Source organism: Arabidopsis thaliana (assembly GCF_000001735.4).
Source record: "Arabidopsis thaliana chromosome 1 sequence".
NCBI classification, from domain to species: domain Eukaryota; kingdom Viridiplantae; phylum Streptophyta; class Magnoliopsida; order Brassicales; family Brassicaceae; genus Arabidopsis; species Arabidopsis thaliana.
In genome coordinates this window covers 4,365,689-4,384,252 of record NC_003070.9, presented here as the reverse complement: position 1 = coordinate 4,384,252, position 18,564 = coordinate 4,365,689, and the positions used below count along the sequence as shown (strand labels likewise).

General features: G+C 37.6%; 8 protein-coding genes and 2 long non-coding RNA genes across 11 annotated transcripts; 5 read left to right on the top strand and 5 right to left on the bottom strand.

The window, feature by feature from the left end:
- Window positions 1-579: 579 nt before the first annotated feature.
- Window positions 580-2,093, bottom strand: AT1G12855 (F-box family protein). The gene has a single exon (NM_001198047.2). It carries the CDS (start codon window positions 2,028-2,030, stop codon window positions 642-644), a length of 1,389 nt encoding a protein of 462 aa, NP_001184976.1. The 5' UTR covers window positions 2,031-2,093; the 3' UTR covers window positions 580-641.
- Window positions 2,094-2,488: 395 nt separating this feature from the next.
- Window positions 2,489-4,559, top strand: AT1G12850 (Phosphoglycerate mutase family protein). Its single transcript, NM_101156.3, has 2 exons — window positions 2,489-3,248; window positions 3,587-4,559. Exons 1-2 carry the CDS (start codon window positions 2,676-2,678, stop codon window positions 4,229-4,231), a joined length of 1,218 nt encoding a protein of 405 aa, NP_563918.1. The 5' UTR covers window positions 2,489-2,675; the 3' UTR covers window positions 4,232-4,559.
- Window positions 4,560-4,645: 86 nt separating this feature from the next.
- Window positions 4,646-5,421, top strand: AT1G12845 (uncharacterized protein). Its single transcript, NM_101155.3, has one exon. It carries the CDS (start codon window positions 4,871-4,873, stop codon window positions 5,228-5,230), a length of 360 nt encoding a protein of 119 aa, NP_563917.1. The 5' UTR covers window positions 4,646-4,870; the 3' UTR covers window positions 5,231-5,421.
- Window positions 5,422-5,738: 317 nt separating this feature from the next.
- On the bottom strand, window positions 5,739-10,048 carry DET3 (vacuolar ATP synthase subunit C (VATC) / V-ATPase C subunit / vacuolar proton pump C subunit (DET3)). Its single transcript, NM_101154.4, has 11 exons — window positions 8,556-10,048; window positions 8,357-8,425; window positions 8,144-8,271; window positions 7,948-8,047; window positions 7,698-7,765; window positions 7,308-7,449; window positions 7,092-7,208; window positions 6,788-6,913; window positions 6,619-6,702; window positions 6,451-6,530; window positions 5,739-6,132 (listed from the first exon to the last, which is right to left on the bottom strand). The coding sequence occupies exons 1-11, from the start codon at window positions 8,667-8,669 to the stop codon at window positions 6,033-6,035; spliced, it is 1,128 nt and encodes a 375-aa protein (NP_563916.1). The 5' UTR covers window positions 8,670-10,048; the 3' UTR covers window positions 5,739-6,032.
- Window positions 9,006-10,004, top strand: AT1G12830 (nucleolin). The gene has a single exon (NM_101153.3). The coding sequence runs from the start codon at window positions 9,200-9,202 to the stop codon at window positions 9,839-9,841; it is 642 nt and encodes a 213-aa protein (NP_172743.1). The 5' UTR covers window positions 9,006-9,199; the 3' UTR covers window positions 9,842-10,004.
- Window positions 10,049-12,954: 2,906 nt separating the features above from the next.
- AFB3 (auxin signaling F-box 3) lies at window positions 12,955-15,493 on the top strand. The gene is made up of 4 exons (NM_101152.5): window positions 12,955-13,170; window positions 13,308-13,924; window positions 14,001-14,496; window positions 14,589-15,493. Exons 2-4 carry the CDS (start codon window positions 13,473-13,475, stop codon window positions 15,372-15,374), a joined length of 1,734 nt encoding a protein of 577 aa, NP_563915.1. The 5' UTR covers window positions 12,955-13,170; window positions 13,308-13,472; the 3' UTR covers window positions 15,375-15,493.
- On the bottom strand, window positions 14,636-15,273 carry AT1G04977. Its single transcript, NR_138812.1, has one exon. It is a non-coding gene; the product is annotated as an other RNA (long non-coding RNA).
- AT1G12810 (proline-rich family protein) lies at window positions 15,431-16,997 on the bottom strand. 2 transcript variants are annotated; one of them, NM_001160859.1, is made up of 4 exons: window positions 16,879-16,997; window positions 16,462-16,759; window positions 16,135-16,233; window positions 15,449-15,781 (listed from the first exon to the last, which is right to left on the bottom strand). In NM_001160859.1, the coding sequence occupies exons 1-4, from the start codon at window positions 16,919-16,921 to the stop codon at window positions 15,733-15,735; spliced, it is 489 nt and encodes a 162-aa protein (NP_001154331.1). In that variant the 5' UTR covers window positions 16,922-16,997; the 3' UTR covers window positions 15,449-15,732. The 2 variants fall into 2 exon arrangements, with proteins under 2 accessions (NP_563914.1, NP_001154331.1); NM_101151.2 differs by lacking the exon at window positions 16,135-16,233 and having other exon boundaries at window positions 15,431-15,781.
- Window positions 15,760-16,485, top strand: AT1G04973. The gene has a single exon (NR_138811.1). It is a non-coding gene; the product is annotated as an other RNA (long non-coding RNA).
- A 119-nt stretch (window positions 16,998-17,116) lies between the features above and the next one.
- On the bottom strand, window positions 17,117-17,676 carry AT1G12805 (nucleotide binding protein). Its single transcript, NM_202085.2, has one exon. It carries the CDS (start codon window positions 17,523-17,525, stop codon window positions 17,298-17,300), a length of 228 nt encoding a protein of 75 aa, NP_973814.1. The 5' UTR covers window positions 17,526-17,676; the 3' UTR covers window positions 17,117-17,297.
- Window positions 17,677-18,564: the final 888 nt, after the last annotated feature.

Below are 18,564 nucleotides of genomic sequence, written 5' to 3'. Positions count from 1 at the left end.
AAAAACTTAATAATGTGGGATTTGGTTGGCAATCATAAAAATTGTCACCGTAAAATAAACAAATTTTGAAAAGAAAAATTGTAGTTTTTTTCTATATTTGAAGTATTTGGGACTAAAGAATTTTAATCTCTCAAAACTTTGTGATGTGTGTCATAGACTCATATTAATTGTAGCGGCAAACTTGTGTTTAGATTGTTACATAGATTGGCTATTAATCAAATTTTTTTTGACATGAATAACAAAAGTATATTGAATAAAAAAAAATCTTGCAACAAAGTATATTGAATAAACATTTCAAGATTAATACGGATAAAAGATGTCGGATGCAATGGTCCCTTTTTTTTAACAACGAGGCAATGGTCCCTTTAAGATAAAATCTATATTTCATCTTCCTTTTACATCCACACACAGAATGAAACTGATTTTTGTGTGGATTAACGAAAATACTCGTCCTCATTTTTTTGAAAAATCTGTATCATTTCATAAAGTAGTATGATTTTTGGTAAGTATAGTGTCATTTGGCGAAATAAGTATGGTTTATTATGATTTATGAATAACAGCATGCTATCGGATAATATAACAATCCAAACAATTAATGCTTTGTTTCTTACATTACATGCTTCCAAATACATCAAAGCATTTTATATATGAGAGATCAAACTCTGAAAATAAGAAGCATATCTTCTACACAAAGGAGGTTGGTAAATTAAACTGATAGATTTTATTTGGGGATCGTATTTGATCATATTGCGGGCATAGCGATGTGAGAGCAGAATCTTCTTGTCCTTGCATATCGCCACTGGTGTGGATGGCTCAACCAAATCTTTTCGTGTCCAATTAAATCCATCGCGGAACTCAGATAAAGAAGAAGAAGAACAAGAAAGCAAATCTATGGTATAAACCTTCTCCCATGAGTCTTCTGATGATTTTAACCTCCATATCTCTTGGACCAACGTATCCGATTCTCTTTTCGACATGCACAAACCATTATCCAAAGTGCACATGTCGATATGGTCAGGATCTGAACTAGCAATGGCCGGATTAATCTTAGGTAGCACACGAAACGTTTCAGTGTGAATATCGAGAGCTACCACTTTTATTTCGCCATTATATGGTTCCGTGAACCAATAAATAGACCCGTTTGTAGCTGCTGGTACTTGGTCAGGGAATATCCGATAGCTTGGAGTGCAAGTCAAGTACCTCCAAGCGTTTGCCCTAAAATCAAAAACCTCGCACTTTGTAACTCCCAGGTTTGGATTCGAGGCATCAGAATTATACAACCACACTAATTTGTAATCATTGGCCTTCACGAATGCTGTATAACAGACTACTGGTTTTATGTCAATCCAAGTGTCTTGAGTGGGGTATAACTTTTGCATCAAAATCTGAAACCTAGCCGGAGGAAGTTGTCGAAACCACCGAGTGGCCGGGTTAACTACATATATGGCTTGTGTTTTTAGGGAATGGATGCAGAAAAGTCCGTCACAGCTTTCAGAAGCATAGATCCGGTGTTGAAATCCTTGAGGGAAAGTGATAAGAGTGGAGGACAGAATAGAAGCCGATTCCAAACAGATTGTACTAAAACCAATGTCTGTATCTGGACGAGGCTGATTACCTTTACTTCCTTTCAAGGAATATTCTTCAGACATGACCATGACCTGTGGAAAATCCACGCGTGATCGCTCGACGATCTTCAAGTGTCTCTCTTCAAAACTGCGAGACTCGATCGTCGATCTCCATTGTTTTGAGAGAGACTTTAGTTGGATTATTGCTTTCACCGGAAGTCGTAAGAAGATTTCCTCTACAACATCGTTTGGTAGTGATGATGGTGCAAACACTGCCTTCTCGTTTCCTCTTCCTCTAGGTATTCTTCTTCTCTTTCGTTGTGATAATGATGCAATCAATCGCTTCCCGTTTCCTCTATTTTTAATTACTCTTCTTCTATTTCTTTGTGATGCAATCGCTTGTTTTTCTTTTTTCATAGTTGATTTCTTCTCTTTTGATATGAATGAATCCTCTCTACTCTCCATCCCACTTTTATAAATACTAGATTTTTTTATTAGGAGATTTAGGGGATTACGAGATCGACTTGAAAGTAAAATTCATATTGTAAAATATATTCTTGTTATTAAATAGGTAGATTTAGTATTATCATAAATCTAAAGAACTTGCTTGCTATGCAAGTAACATTCTTGTATAAATAAGCTTATTGGCTAATTAATATAATTGAGAGAAACTATTTCACATATCTGCACTATGTGTGAAATAAAAAAATATTAAGTAATTTTTATATATAATCAATATTGAAGGTATTCAATTTTATATTATTAATTAGATAATCAGTTTGTATTAATGACTATCAAGATTAGTAAATATATATTTATGTTTATCGTGATTTATGATATATATATTTTGTATATTAATAGATACAAAATATTAGATACTTCATTTTGAATAGATTTGTATTTCTTAGTTGCATACATTTTAATTGAATTTTCGTTTTAATAATTAAGTAGTAAAAAACATAAATTATGGTTTGGGCCGGGTCGTTAAGATTCTGAACCCTCTAACTGACCTGGAGGTTTCACACCCATCATCAGATCTGAAAAATTTCTAACTAAGTCTTTCGCGTTAAGCTCCGACACTGCATTTTCCGAGTACTCAAGAGAAAGGCGATGGGGTCATCACAGTCTTCGCAATTACTCGATGAAGAAGAAGAAGAAGAAGATGAAGCAGAGAGCGAAGGTGAAGAAGTAGAAGAAGAAGAAGATGAAGCAGAGAGCGAATTGAATAACAGAAGAATCGAGCTGGATAATCTCTTGGTCAAGAAAGTTCTCGAGCAAGAGCCTGAGATGCTTCCTTGTCACGCCTCTGCTTCTCCACTCTCTCCTCAGCTCTCTTCTCTTGGAACTCCTCGAATCGGACCTTCCATTAAAGTCTGGGATCCTTACAACGTCCTCGCGCCACCTCCTCCTTCTTCTCCGCCTCTTTTCTCTCGTATCTCCTCCGCCGCGGAACACGATCGCTCCGCCGTGACGGAAGTCTATTTCATCAGCCACGGCGAGTGTGATCTCAATCTCAGGCCTGATCTGATTGGAGGTAGATGCCACGTGGCTACTCTCACACCCAACGGGAAACGTCAGGCGAGAGCTCTAGCCGTATTTTTAAACTCTGAAGGTGTTCGATTCACCTCCGTCTTCTCTTCGCCTCTGGATCGAGCTAGATCCATGGCTGTTTCTGTTTGCCAGGTACAGTCTCTACTCTTCGATTTCTCAATTCTAGATCTAAGGCTGTGAAATTGGAATCCAATTCTTCAAAATTAGGTATTAGTATAGTAGCTAGGAAGCTCATGAAACGAAACCAACCTAAATCATTCTATAATCTTGTTAGATCGAATCAGCCTGATGATTCTAAGAAAAACAACTTTAAGACTCTATAGTGTTGTTCATGGTTCAATAATGTTGCGTGATGGATTAGTAATAAGAACAAACAAATATAGTAAGAATCTCTTAAGACTGCGATGGAACTAGTTAGGATGCTTGTAGGATGATTTCTGGATTGAATGCTGCATTGATACTTGTTGCAGGAAATGAATTTTCCTGAGGAGCATTTGCAAGTCTCGGATGCTGTGGTTGAGATGAGTTTAGGGGACTGGGAAAGCTGTCATCGGTCAGAGATTTACACACCTGAAACTCTAAGTTTAATAGAAAGATGCCAACCTGATTTCTCAGCTCCATCTGGTGAATCACTCAGACAAGTAGAGTTTCGGATGGTTCAGTTTCTGAATGGGACAGTCTCAGGACTTTCGGAGAAGCTCAGGTCAGAACTTCTTCCATCTACACAGCACACAAATTCCAGAGGGTTCTCGTTAGCTACTTCTATTCATCGCCCAATTCTTACAAGGAAGAAATCTGGGAAGAGCCGGTTTCAGGTGATGAATGCAACTGGTGATCACGAGGGTAGTGAAGAGATATTTAGTAATCACAATGATGAACAACACCTAGGTGATATAAACATCAAGAGTTCTTCTTCTCAACTCTCAACCTGCATTGGAGTTTTCACTCACTCTTTACCTATAAAGTGTCTTCTTACCGGTATCCTTGGATGCAGCCCGGTAATGACACATAAGATCTGTGTGGAGGATTCCTCTGTGACCGTATTACAGCATTCGTGGAAAACCGGGTGGCAGGTAAAGCGGTTAAATGACACCGCTCATCTTAGACTGTTGTAGCCTCATCATCATCAAATTCTTTTACTCTCTGAAAGCTCGAAAACACAGCGAGCTGGTAAATTATTGCAAGACCTTCACAAGTCATTTGAGTCTGCAGAAGAAGATCAACAAGCTTGCAGATTACATGCTCCCGCCACGAGCCTCTTGTACGTTTGTTTTGAGAAAGAAAAGCTAAAGATTTGTTAATGCTGATGTTTCACTACCTTGTTCTGTTTGATTCTTTCTATTTGCAAGCTTCCTCTTATGTAATTCTTATGCTTGAAATCACAAAAAAAAAAAAAGCTCATTGCCATATCATCAATCTTGCTAGTTGCCGAAGTCTCCACCGCTTCTCATTTACTTCAGAATTATGCTTCAAGATCATTAAGGTTTCTACTTGTTACCCCCTTAGTGGTGGAAGTGAAAAAGAGGTAAATGAAATCACATGACTTAAGAGGAAGAAACCAAAAATAAGCATGTGAAACAATTAAGGACACATACTCTGGTCCGTGAACATATTCATTGCAATTCTTTGTTTCTTAGTAAGACACGCACACTCACACATGGGAACAAAAGAATCTGTCTTCTTCTCTGTTCTATTATTTATACTTACTTGGTAAAATATCTTTCTTGTGCAGAACAGAAGAAAAAGAAACACCCATGGCTCTGTTTTCTAGCGTCTCAGTTTCCGCGTTTCTCTTGATCGTTGTATCGGTTCAATGGACTCTGGTTTGCAGTGAATCCACAATCTTAGCTTCTCCTGCTGTTTTACCGTATATCAATGCACCAGATATGTCTTCATTTTTCCCTTCTCCGACCAAAGACTGGCCAATAGAGACAGCGACATCTCCTGTTCCAGAACCAGAAGCGCCTGGTCCAAGCTCAGGCCAGCTTAATGGGAAGATTTCAGGCAGATCAATGCGGCTCCATCCTGATATTTCCTTGGTTCTAGCCATTGTTGGGATCTGTACCTTTCTATGTTTTAATGAACCAATACTTGTTAGGTTTCTACACTATTGATGTTGTAATCTTTTGTGGTTCGCTTTTAGAGCCTCATTGTTCCTTCTTGGAGTCTGTTTTACTCTTCATCACATGAACTTCAACATATACTACGTTGTTACTGTTATTCTTATGTGTATGAATATTTTGTTCATATAAAATACAAGTGTGCAACCATGACTAATTTAGAGAAAACGATTATAGTCGTTAGGCAGGTTAAAACAACAAAAGAAAAATCGTTTTAAGAAACCAAAATTAGAAAATGCAGTGGCTTAAATATTGTAAGAGGGTAAAGTGAGATTAGAAAAACTCTACTATGTAAAAGATAGATACTGTAATATGTTACAACTTACAAGAAACTAAAGTAGTAAGAATATCAATTTTTAGTTAAAAGTATAAAACATCAGCTGCCCAATTTAACATCTTCACTCAGCCACAAATGTTACCAGTTTGCATGATTGCTAAATGCTAATCTCCAGATCATTCCAACATCGGTTTGAAAATACCAATAGAAGCCAAAAACATTTTTCAGACAAAAACGAAACAGAGTGATGATATAAATAAATCAACCATGTCACAAAATGACAAAAAGGCTTTAACAACTGTATAACCCTTCTGTCTTCCACAAGTGTCTGAAACTCGCCGGAATCTAAAAGACTCCGGCCAAATAAAATTACAGCAACATCTCTCTTGAGTTCCACCTTATTTATGAAAATCAAAATATGTTACGAAAAATAAATGTGAAATCTATAGACCACAAACAAATATAACAGATGAGAAGACCAGAGGAGAAGTGGCATCAAAAGCATCTCTCATCATATTTTTAAGCAAGGTTGATAGTGAAGGAGACATAAGGATGTGTCTCTGAGTCACCAGCTAAACCAGCCATGGCTCCTGCATCCTCCTCGCTTTTCCAGTATAAACTGCATTGTTTTCATACAATGAGACCCAAAACGCTCAATTTGAAATCTCATCGAACTACACTACATCAATAGATGAATCTAACTAAAGCGACTTAGTTCTGATTAATAGATTTAGCCTCAAGAACGCATTGCATGCTAATACAAGTTTGGTTTTACTTGGTTCCTGACTTTCTCCTCAAACTTCTGCAATTTCTTTCGTTATTAAGGTCATAACTATCAGTACATTTTTCTTCGCCAGATCAATATGAAGGTTGATGTTAAACAGCTTCCATGTATCCTACACCTAGAGCGATAGATAGGTAGAGAGTTTTAACATACCTGTTGGTAGAATCACACAAGCGTTCAAGAATGGAGCGTACTTTCTTTTCACTTTTCACAGCCGGAGATAAGACACATGCCTGGAAAGACAAGAGAAAGTAATTTGGTAAGGGAGATAGTAGGGTAGAGGAATTCTCTAAAATAGCATAGCTTGGAGTCCTAATTTACCAAGAACGCCGGAGGTAAACCGTATCTCATAATGCTCTCAGCGAATGTACGCACAGCACAGAAATGCATCCAGGAGCTGAAAACCTACAGATGTAGACCGAAGATCAAAACAGATTCAGGTATTGTATTACAAGAGAATATCTATTCAGAGCAATGTGTAGATACCTACCTCTCCATAACTGGTGTAGCACCACTGCAAAAGAGAGCTTCTCAAACTTTCCTGATCCTGAACCAACTTTGCTAGCTCTTGTTTACGAGTCTCTTGTGCTTCAACACTTTGTTCAAAATCACGGACCTAGAAGAGGATGGTGTACAATATATGATGAACAAATCTTTGAATCTAAACCAAATTTCTGAACTTGCACCATGAATACAATCAGTTCGTAGGAAATTTCACTCCTACTAGCATGTAATCATTTTTAACTTCTACGTAACTCTAGAGGTAATATCAGGAACTTGAACAGAATACTCACTTGGAATCCTTTCTCACGAGCAGCAATCCTGAAATTATCTGCGACACGAGTAAAGAGAGTGACGGTGTAAAGGGCATACTCATTATCCTCAAACAATTTCTTCGAGGACCTAGGAACCTGAAACAAGTTAGGATAAATTGATTAAAATCACGGTACGTCAAACCAGTAGTGTTACCACTGGTCTATTCAATAAACCTAGCAAGTCAACAAATTTACCACATAATCGGTCAAAGTCTCATAACATGCTAGCCAGTCTTTTTGGGAATACTTCGGAACAACTGCAAGGAGAGTTACGAGATGTTCGGACTCGACAATATCTTCTGGCTTAACCAAGTTTGAGAGGTCACGAACAGCTAAGCTGAGACAAAAAGGAGGACGATCAGCCACAATGCCACAAAGATACTAAACAAAGCTGAGATATCGATAAAGACCAACAGCAATATTCTGGAAAATAACTTTGTATTATTCTAAAACGTTCACGTGGTAAATCATGCTTCAAGCAAAAATCAGATAGATGAGAAAACAAACTTCAAAATTTGTTGTTGCTAAACCGCCCACAGTTTCTAGTGTGCTCTTATAGTATAAATATGAGAAGAAAAGAATTACCTTCCACTTTGCTTTCGGTTAATGGCATTGAGTTGACCACGGATATTGTTATATTCAGCAACACGAACCTGAATAAAATGTGCAATCAGAGTCGTTAACACCACCATTTGAACCAAAGCAATTCATTTGATCATCGTAAGAAACTCGAATTGCAAATTTTATACCATCGGTCTCATGCAGCTAATCTTTCTGCTTAAAGGTGAAGCTTCCTTTTTTTTTACAATAAAACAAAAGGTTTAAGCTACAATACCTTGAGATCATCCTCAATTTTTGCAACCTGAGACTGAATATTGTCCACAACCTCCTTCAGAGGTGACATTGTTGGGTACTTAGCTTCATCCCACACAAACCTTGAGTCCACCAATCAACAAAAGTTTCGTTCTTTAACAATTCGATCACCACCAAATTAGCAATTAACTCCTTCTGAGACGGAAAATCACAAATACCTGGTGAGATAAGAATCAACAGGAACTCCATCAACTGTAAGAGCGTTGCTCTCAACACCAGAAATCCTCTCCAATTCTTCGATCTGTCTCCTGATCTTTTGCGAAACTCCTTCCACAAAGCTGTTCGACTACAAATCTCAAAAATTTCTCAATCAAGAGAGGAATTTTAAAATCAAAAACATAAAATCCACTCAGTGATCAAATGAATTTTACCTTAAGCAGATCATCGCCGAGAGCGAGTAGAGAATCTAAGGTTCCAACACGAAGATTAGGAATGTTAAACTGCGAAATTGAAACCAAAACTCACGGAATTAGATCGTAATTAGAATCGTAGACACGAAAGTAGCAAGAGATAGTATAAGATCTGTGCTAAATTTTGCAATAAGACCAAATCGAGCAAAAATCAGAGTACCCGATAAACTGGAGTATCAAAGGAATGCTTAGAGATCTGCTCTTGTAATCGATTCCATAACGAAGAAGCAGAGTCTTTCACTGGAAGAGACACCACCCAATATCTCGAAGTCATTGATCTTCAATCTCTCTGTCTTCTTCTCCGATGGATCTGTACTTCAATCAAATCTTCTTCTCTCTGCCTGTCAAATTGGATAACCGGTTTTAATTATATACCAACGAGTAAAAAAACAAACCGGTACGACTGTAGCATTGAGCCGGTTTAATATCCCCCGGCACGTTCTCCTACTGCCACATACACACTGGAGACTCGACCATTAAAATTGCCACAATTGTTGAATTTGATCTTGGTTCGAGTCCGGTTTTTGAAAATGTACAGATCAAAATTAAAATTGTACTAATGGTTAGGCTTGAATTTGTTAAGAACCAAATATTTTGAGAAGATAGGTAAATGGGCTAATACTGGGCCAAATGTGTTCAGAGATCCAAATAATAAAAAACAGAGACGGTAAAACCCTACAAAAACTTCTAGGGTTACAAACTAAATTGGCTCGAGTGTTTTGATTCAGCTTCAAAGCCCTAACTCTGAATCGTCGTCCTCAAACCAAAATCGCGAGTCTCTGAAGTAAGAAGATTGATTCATCTATGGCGGATGTTGAGAATCAACAGGATTCTTCGTTTCCTGTGAAGCGAAAATCGGATCTGTTTTGTCAAGACCAGGATAATGTGACAAACAAGGCTCAGAAGCTTAATCCTTCATTGAATTCTGCTGATTCTGAGTCCAAAGACGGAGAAACTAATGGAAGTGGCCAAATCGAGAATCTGAATTCTTCCACCGAGGAAACGATTGGAGCAGAATCATCGGTTTTATCGGAGAAAGCAGCTGAAGAGGTTGAGAGTGGCGTAATCGGCGATGTTGGAGCTGAAGAGGAGCAAGAGGATGAAGAAGATGAAGAGGAAGACGACGAGGAAGAAGAAGAAGAAGAAGAAGTTGTTGATAGGAAAGGTAAAGGGATTTCGCGAGAGGATAAGGGAAAGGGAAAAATGATCGAAGTGGAAGAAAGTGATGATGAAGACGACAGTGATGATGATGAAGATGACGAAGGTTTTGATGAAGACGACGAAAGCGATTTCTCCGATGATCCTTTGGCTGAGGTTGATTTGGATAATATCCTTCCGTCGAGGACTAGGAGAAGATCGAGCCAGCCTGGAGTTTTCATCCCCAATGAATTCAGTAACCGCCATGTCAACGACGAGGATGATGAAAGCAGTGATAGTGATGCTTAAAGACCTTAGCTTGTAAGAGGTTAGTGATTAAGATAACTGAGAATTAGTTCCTTTGATTCTAAAAGAGAGTTTGTCACTGTTCAGTGATTATTAGTTATATCTATTGATGTTTCAAACGCTTGGACCAAAGTGGGCTTTATATATATCTATGATGTTCTTGCAATTCAATCCATTGTGCCTCTTATGCTTTCTGATCTTTAGTCGCTTGATGCGTAACTTCCATTCTGTGTGAGCTTTAAAGATCGTTGCTTGTGACTTTACATTTAGAAAAAACTGGTAGTGGATTGGTCATTCTGTGTGAGCTTTAGAGATAATGATGCAGCTTATAGTAAGTCTTTGGAAAAACTAGTTCATGTTCTTGTGTTCCTTTGGCAAGTCCTTGAAGGTTAATGAGATGGGCTTGGGTTAACCTAAACCAGTTAAAGAGATTGTATGAGTACACTAGAATCTACTCGCTATGTTCTTTGCTTTTCATGCTGCGGATGAGTAAAGGTCGAAACTTTTAGTTCTCATCCTCAATGTTCTGTCTTCAACTGGTAGTTAGGAGAGAAATACAACTCTTAGGATGAAATGCTGGTAGCATAGTCGTTCGATTGTTATGTTTAATGAGCTCGTTCTTTGAGTGATTCTATGTGGCTTGTGAGAGTATTGTGAGTAGTGACCCCTTTTATCTAAAGGGGTTGCTGAAAACATTTAGATCTTCTTGTCTCAGCAGTGTATGTTGAAGTGAATCTCCCCACATGGTTTTTATCGTATAACCTGTAGTAGTATATAGCACCATTTTATATTCTACACATAGATTCGTATAGTTCAATTATAGGAGTTACAGAATTTTGTCAGGAGAATATCATCATAACTCTTATGTTCTTAATGAAAAAAAAACTGGACCACCAGGGAGTGACAATGAGAACTGAAAAAGGGTTCCTTTCCGAATCTCATATTGGGAGATACAAATACATACATACTTAAAATGTGTAATGTATGTCGACAGATCGATATGTGTATATGATGTTATTGATATGATATGGATGTGTGTGGTTGGTATTGTGTAACTACTGGTGTTTGTATGTGGGAGATTATTGAATAAGAGAGACATGCGTCATTATGAGTCTCTCTCTCTCTGCTTTTTGGGCCTTTGGATTCATAGGATAAAAGGAAAAAGAATCTCATGAACCAACCAAAAGCTGGAAAAAGAAAATAGAAGAAGATAAGAGTTCTAGAAGAAAATTACAAAAACTTTTACCGATGATAGAGACCAGATGATTATCATTTTCGATATTCTAAGCTTTGATACCCCTGAATATTTTATTTTCTTACTGTTAGGTTTCTCACTTTGTCTTAAAAGGTAACCCAAAATTTTTATTTGGAAAGGAGAGAAATGCTTGAATATGTATTTTTAAGTAAATAATCAAATCTTGGACTTACTTTACCAGATAATTTAACTAAGGTGAGAGATGGGGGTTGGTTGCACAGTAAAATCCAATAATTCAGGCATTATCCGAGTCAACTGAAACCAAGATAATGGTGAAATATTTGGGGCTATCGATGGTGAAAATGGAGATGATTACTAAAAGGTGGCATTCACATGGCAGCCATTGTAGCATATGATGGGTCAAGAGAGAGGTGAAATCATCACTATATAACTTTTTTGGATTAAAAAATAATTTACTTTTACCAAGACAAGTGTTGATTTTCCAGAGAGTATGAAGATACAACAAAGGACTTAAACTTGTTTCTACATACGAGTAGCAATTAGGGAAATGTTTAGAGGATTATGAAAGATTATTAGTTGATAGTATGTGATAGTAAGTACTTGACCAATAATTAGTGCCATTTATTTTCAAAACTACTAAATTAATGGTGTGCTAGAGAAATGACTCTAATCTTTCGAGTCTCAACGAGTAGTAACAATGATTTTGTTTGTGTACTCTTCGTTCTTCCCCTTTTCTCCATGTAATAATCTGCAAGTGGGTCTATTATTGAGTTTGATTATGCCACCTTTTTGCTCCTTTTATATTCTTTTTTTCTTAATGATTTTTTTTTGGTTTATTTATCTAGTAGATATATATAAAAAAAAACTAATATAAATATTATAAATTCTGAATTTAGGCAGTAAAACACAATTAAACGATGATTTTTAGAATTTGTCTTAAATATACAGTATATGACAAATCGAAACAAAATGTACTACTTAAAAATCTTTTTATTGTTTGAATAGTAAACTTGTTTGTTTTCAATAGAGTTACGAATTAATCGAGATGGAACCCTACCCATAACTACCTTCTTTTGAAAAAGATGGGAGTTTGATTAGCTTTTGGATTTGTTTGGTTATGAAAACATAAAAAAATAAAAAAAATCTCATCAACTTCTAATTCCGTAAAAGGTGTCATCGTCCCAACGACAAATTTGCTTCTCTTCTTTTCGTTTATTCCACAGTTAACTAAAATTACGAGTTTATTTGACTATAAATTAACGAAATAAGTGTCTAAAATGGGGATAACAAATTTTTGACAAAAAAAATAACATGATGTGGGAATAACAACATACGTATTTGATGCAGTACGATACGACAGTACGTTGGATATTATTTAGTTTCTTCTTATTGTACTTTTTAACGAATTAAAAATACCGTATTATATTAGATTAACCAATAAATATTAATACACATCAAATATCATTTTCACGAATACTTTTCACATTGTTGCACTTTCTAACAACCGTGAAAGATTGATTATACGTAATCAAAAACGATTAAAACCAATAATAAATTAATTCAGTATGGAACATATTATATTTTCCTATTGGCCATGAAAGCTTTTACATGGCAATTTAGTAATAACATAAAAAGACAAGGGCATTGTACATGTCCCTTGCTCTGACACTAATGCATCACTTCACCCTTTCTCTTTGGCGAAAGGTCTCGTAAACCAGTGGTGAGCAACACATGCCATAACCAATTAACCATACCACTCCTCAACGGTCAAGATTCCTTTTTATGCTATCCATTGAACCATTCTCCTCCGTTGGATCATCCAACACCCAACAAGCTTTAACTTAACCATGGTTAGTTTTTTGGTCAGCTAGGTTAAAGCTTCTCTCCTCTTGATTAAATTGTTCCATTACAGAGTTTCTGGTTTTTTTTGGCTTGCGTGATCTCTCTCTTCTCTTCTCTCTCTCACTCATCCAAATCTTTGATCATCTCATCATCATTGGACTTGAAGCTAACTCCAGAGTTTTATCCAGATTCATCATTTTCCAACGTTTTTCTTCAATCGAATCATCAGCGAGTTTGGTTCCGACGACGATCTTAGTAGCTTCATAAGCTCAAGGTCTCGAAACTCTTTCTAGATCTAGCTCATTTACTTTCTTGTAGATCTGAATCTTAATCTCTGTGTTTAGTTTATCGAGTTTCAGGATCTGTTGTTTCTAAATTAGTTTGTATAATTTGAATCTCGCTTTGTTGCAGATTCTTCAGGTTTCGGTGGATTTTCTTGAGCTCTTCTAAGCTTCTCCATTTTGTGAGCCTCCGATTTCGAACCTGGTAGTGTTGTGGATCTCACTGGACCACGAAGCTTTCTTCACTGAGCTAAGCTTGAAGTCAATTCCTCTGTTCGACAATCAATAGAGGAAGATGAATTATTTCCCAGACGAGGTTATAGAGCACGTGTTTGACTTCGTAGCTTCTCACAAAGACAGGAACTCGATATCTCTGGTCTGCAAATCATGGCACAAGATCGAGAGGTTTAGTAGGAAGGAAGTGTTCATCGGAAACTGCTACGCGATTAACCCGGAGAGGTTGATCAGGAGGTTTCCATGTCTCAAATCCTTAACTTTAAAAGGGAAGCCTCATTTTGCAGACTTCAACTTGGTTCCTCATGAATGGGGAGGTTTCGTGCATCCTTGGATTGAAGCTTTGGCTAGAAGCCGTGTGGGACTTGAGGAGCTGAGGTTGAAGCGGATGGTTGTAACAGATGAAAGCTTGGACCTTCTTTCACGTTCTTTTGCAAATTTCAAGTCTTTGGTTCTTGTTAGCTGTGAAGGGTTTACCACTGATGGCTTAGCTTCCATTGCCGCTAATTGCAGGTAAAGGCCTTTCTTTTACTGGCGTTTCTCTAGGTTTTATGTTGTTTTTAAAATGTGTTGTTGTCTTTCTTATTAGGCATCTTCGTGAGCTGGACTTGCAAGAGAATGAGATTGATGATCATAGAGGTCAATGGCTGAACTGTTTTCCAGATAGCTGCACTACTCTTATGTCGTTGAATTTCGCTTGCCTTAAAGGAGAGACCAATGTTGCTGCTTTAGAAAGGCTTGTTGCTAGGTCACCAAACCTGAAGAGCTTGAAGTTAAACCGTGCAGTACCGCTTGACGCACTCGCAAGGTTAATGAGTTGTGCGCCGCAGCTAGTGGACTTAGGAGTAGGGTCTTATGAGAATGAGCCAGATCCTGAATCTTTTGCAAAACTCATGACTGCCATTAAGAAATACACATCGTTAAGGAGCTTGTCTGGCTTTTTAGAGGTTGCTCCACTCTGCCTCCCAGCGTTCTACCCAATTTGCCAAAACCTTATCTCTTTGAACCTCAGCTATGCAGCTGAAATCCAAGGCAACCACCTCATTAAGCTTATTCAGCTTTGCAAGAGACTTCAACGATTATGGGTAAGTTTGTTCTCACTTTCTCTTTTCACTGTCCTGAAGAAAATAAACTAACTTGCTAACCTGACAACAAATGGTTTTTATGGTTCCTACAGATATTGGATAGTATTGGTGACAAAGGACTTGCGGTTGTCGCTGCCACATGTAAAGAGTTACAAGAGCTTAGAGTTTTTCCCTCTGATGTACATGGTGAAGAAGATAACAACGCATCTGTGACTGAGGTTGGACTAGTCGCCATTTCCGCAGGTTGCCCTAAACTTCATTCGATTCTGTACTTCTGCAAACAGATGACAAACGCAGCGCTCATAGCCGTGGCCAAAAACTGTCCAAACTTCATCCGGTTCAGGCTATGCATTCTCGAGCCACACAAACCTGACCACATTACATTTCAATCACTGGACGAGGGCTTTGGTGCAATCGTACAAGCTTGCAAGGGTCTAAGACGGCTCTCTGTCTCCGGTCTCTTAACCGATCAAGTCTTTCTCTACATCGGTATGTACGCGGAACAGCTCGAGATGCTTTCGATAGCTTTTGCGGGGGACACTGACAAAGGAATGCTCTATGTGTTGAATGGATGCAAAAAAATGAGGAAGCTGGAGATAAGGGACAGTCCTTTTGGGAACGCTGCGCTTCTTGCTGACGTGGGTAGGTACGAAACAATGCGATCCCTTTGGATGTCGTCTTGTGAAGTAACACTCGGTGGCTGCAAGAGGCTCGCGCAGAATTCGCCACGGCTTAACGTAGAGATCATCAACGAGAATGAGAATAATGGGATGGAACAGAATGAAGAAGATGAAAGAGAGAAGGTTGATAAACTTTACCTCTACCGAACAGTGGTTGGGACTAGAAAAGATGCACCACCATATGTTAGGATTCTTTAGTCTCTTTGCACCTTCATGTGTTTTCAAACTTTTCTTTGTACTAGTTTTTGCCTTTTATCAAACTTGGAACAAATACAAATGTCGCATTTTATTATCACCGTAATTCAGCCATTGAAAACATAAATTTAGGTAAAATACCAATCACGTTTTCCAAATAATACAAATTACAATGACATCCACAAGAAACCTACTTGTCTAATCCATGCTCTGGATGAGTGCACTCTCAAACAAAGAGGTAAACATTAACAGACATTGACACACGATAGTACACAAGACATAGAGTGTTATGGCATATGTCTTCGATTAGACACATAATGCTGACAGTAAACGACGAGATCCACAGAGACTGGCGGCATTCTCAGAAGCAGCATTCCTCCAACAAACAGCAACAGCAAAGAGCAGCAAGACTGCAATTCGCAACCCACAAAAAAAAGGATTCCGTAATCGCAATTTGTAAGCAACATGATTAGGCTACTTGAGGTCAATCACAAATCTCTTACTAAAAGAAAAGCTGCAGATGATATAACATTTTATCTACAAACTTTATACTAAATATTATGGGGTTAAGAATGTAAAATAAAAGCCATTAGGTAGTTCTTAAGAGAGTCACTAGATCCATTGAAAAGTAAAAGATCCTGTCCAACAGATAAACATAAAAATGTGTCTATACATGGATAGCTCTAAACTCATCATAAAAAGACAAGAACCTTCCTTAGAAGATCAGCAAAGCACTCAGAGAACTAAATCTAAGGATTAATACGAATCTCTTGCTCTAAAATTTCGATAATTGGCCACCAAACAAAATGATAAAGAAGTCAAGTCAGGGTTCACAACGGAACTCTTGAGTTTCACATTATGGCTTATCCATAAATCAACTCAAAGGAATCTGGTTCTGATCAGGATCATAGTATTCCCAAATTCCATAAACCAAAACACTAGTTCAATGAACCCTGAGCATTAATCAGTGATCCAACATAAAAGCTAACAAGATTGACCAAAAAAAACACAGAGAATCGAATCAGTGCACTCACAACAATGAAAGTAAACGAAAATTAAAAGGCGGCAAGTGGTAGAGAAAGAAACGAACCAGCCACGGATGAAAGAGAAGCAACCAGAGTCAGAATCTTGGTAATGGTGATGATCATGATGGCAGTGGTCGTAATTTTGCGGCGGAGGAGGAGGTGGTGGTCCGTGATGCTGATGAGGATAACCTCCTCCGGCGAAGTAGCCTTGATAACCGCCTTCGTAAGGACGTGAAGACGGTGGTGGATATCCTCCGTAAGGCTGAGGTGGAGGATATCCTTCGTGATGCGACGGAGGAGAAGGATATCCCGGCGGTGGCGGTGCTGATGGATAACCCGGAGGTGGATAGTGAGATTGGTATCCTAATTCGTCCGATCAAAAACAGGATCTTAGTACTTTTAGAATAGATCAAAATAAGAGAATCAGAATTTAGAATCGAAGAGAAGAGAATCATAAGAAGGAGAAGTGATTACGAACGAACCTGGAGGAGGATACGATTCCGGTGGGACTCTGTCGTAGCTCATTTTTTTTTTGTCAAAATCAAATTTCACTTTTCGAATCAGAGAGTTTTTTTTTGAGATTATTGGAAAATATAAATATATTTTAAGTGCCAGGCTTTTCTTTTCATTTAAGTAAATTCACGTGTCACTAAAATCATGTTGCTCACGTTCTTATTGGATTTGGGCCGATAATAATTTTTATTTATTCGTTTGTTTGCTATTGGGCCTATCCACTTATTTGGTAAACATGAAATTCTATCCATCATTCAGAAAAACAGTGTTAAGAAGAATTATTTTTTCAAGTAAATGTTAGAAAAACGAGAGCTACAACTAATAAAGTTCCCATGCATATACTATTGCGCATGCATTTTGATCGCTAAACACAAACGCTTTGTTTTTTTTACGGCGAGAAGCAGTGGAACACAAAGGCAAAGCTATCATAAACACCCCCGCCAGTGACCCGGAACTCATTATCTGGCGGAGATTCCGATATCCGAGGGTAACTATTTCTCTTCTCTGGTGTCTTGCTTGAAGCTGAGCCAAACCTCATGCTTTTTCCGGCAACGGTGGCAGCTTTTTTCTCCAATCTCCGGCGGTTGATATACTCTTCCGATATAAAGACATCCATTTGATAAAAAGGGATTTAAGAAGTGGAAAACCTTTGAGGGTGTAATTTATGGAAATGATTATGAAATAAAGAGATATATGTTTTGATTCATAGTTTGTTGTTTGTTGAGCTAGGGAATTGAAGTGAAAGGCTGAAAGTACATATATTTTATAGATGGGGAAAAACTGTGGGCGTTAGGTTCCATGTTTTGGCACATATATTAACTAACTTATACATATTTATTTTAAATGTTTTCCATAAAAGTTTTTTTCCCCCCGTTATAGATGTGTACTCGTGTTGAATGCTATATGGTTATTAGTTTTGTGAAATAATTTAATAGATAACTAATTAGTAGAACCTAGTTTTCGTGGATTCGATGGATTCTCTTTTTGGTGCAACTTTTGGCTGAATACATATTAAAATAACTTTATTACATCACGTGTATGCATCATATGATGATGTGCATGATATTGGTAATCTCGAGATTCGAGAATCTATCTACTGAAGTATGTGAAAATACAAATAGTCATTATTTATAATTATATAAATTCCTCAAAAATCCAAACGAGGAGCCGTAAACTATGCAAGCCACAGATTATATCGAACGACAATTGTATGATGTTCTCAGCATGAAAACCGCTATAGAACGTAACGCCTATTTATACTTTCAGCTCTTTGTCCCTTTTCTCGTCTCACATGTGTTCGTCCTTGCTAAACTACACTTTTGCCACTGTACTAACATCGATTTATTGTATGGAACGAGAAGAATAAAATGGACTAATTCATAGTCGATATTTGACAATCAGTGGATTAACCAATTAATGTTCGTTAAAGTGCACGAGTTATTTGATGCATGCGTGAATTCAACTTATTTAAAACTTTAGGTAGAGCCGATATGCAAAACTATAACTCTAGCTAGTCCGTTTCCTTTTTCAATAAAAAAAAACTCTAGTCCCTTTTATGACGAACCCACAAAATCCAAACCCTAATCGATATCAAAATAAATAACAATGTTAAGTAAACTGAAACAATGAAATAGCCTCAGTGCATTAGATATTTA

Coding starts and splice junctions, on each gene's coding strand:
- AT1G12855 (NM_001198047.2), bottom strand. CDS start 2,030: ATGGAGAGTAGAGAGGATTCATTCATATCAAAAGAGAAGAAATCAACT.
- AT1G12850 (NM_101156.3), top strand. CDS start 2,676: ATGGGGTCATCACAGTCTTCGCAATTACTCGATGAAGAAGAAGAAGAA. Junction 3,249..3,586: donor TGGCTGTTTCTGTTTGCCAG/GTACAGTCTCTA, acceptor TACTTGTTGCAG/GAAATGAATTTTCCTGAGGA.
- AT1G12845 (NM_101155.3), top strand. CDS start 4,871: ATGGCTCTGTTTTCTAGCGTCTCAGTTTCCGCGTTTCTCTTGATCGTT.
- DET3 (NM_101154.4), bottom strand. CDS start 8,669: ATGACTTCGAGATATTGGGTGGTGTCTCTTCCAGTGAAAGACTCTGCT. Junction 7,450..7,697: donor AACCGAAAGCAAAGTGGAAG/GTAATTCTTTTC, acceptor TTTTTGTCTCAG/CTTAGCTGTTCGTGACCTCT. Junction 6,133..6,450: donor TTGTGTGATTCTACCAACAG/GTATGTTAAAAC, acceptor AAAACAATGCAG/TTTATACTGGAAAAGCGAGG.
- AT1G12830 (NM_101153.3), top strand. CDS start 9,200: ATGGCGGATGTTGAGAATCAACAGGATTCTTCGTTTCCTGTGAAGCGA.
- AFB3 (NM_101152.5), top strand. CDS start 13,473: ATGAATTATTTCCCAGACGAGGTTATAGAGCACGTGTTTGACTTCGTA. Junction 13,925..14,000: donor TCCATTGCCGCTAATTGCAG/GTAAAGGCCTTT, acceptor CTTTCTTATTAG/GCATCTTCGTGAGCTGGACT. Junction 14,497..14,588: donor AGAGACTTCAACGATTATGG/GTAAGTTTGTTC, acceptor TGGTTCCTACAG/ATATTGGATAGTATTGGTGA.
- AT1G12810 (NM_001160859.1), bottom strand. CDS start 16,921: ATGAGCTACGACAGAGTCCCACCGGAATCGTATCCTCCTCCAG. Junction 16,760..16,878: donor GGAATCGTATCCTCCTCCAG/GTTCGTTCGTAA, acceptor CGGACGAATTAG/GATACCAATCTCACTATCCA. Junction 16,234..16,461: donor TTCTCTTTCATCCGTGGCTG/GTTCGTTTCTTT, acceptor TTTATGGATAAG/CCATAATGTGAAACTCAAGA.
- AT1G12805 (NM_202085.2), bottom strand. CDS start 17,525: ATGGATGTCTTTATATCGGAAGAGTATATCAACCGCCGGAGATTGGAG.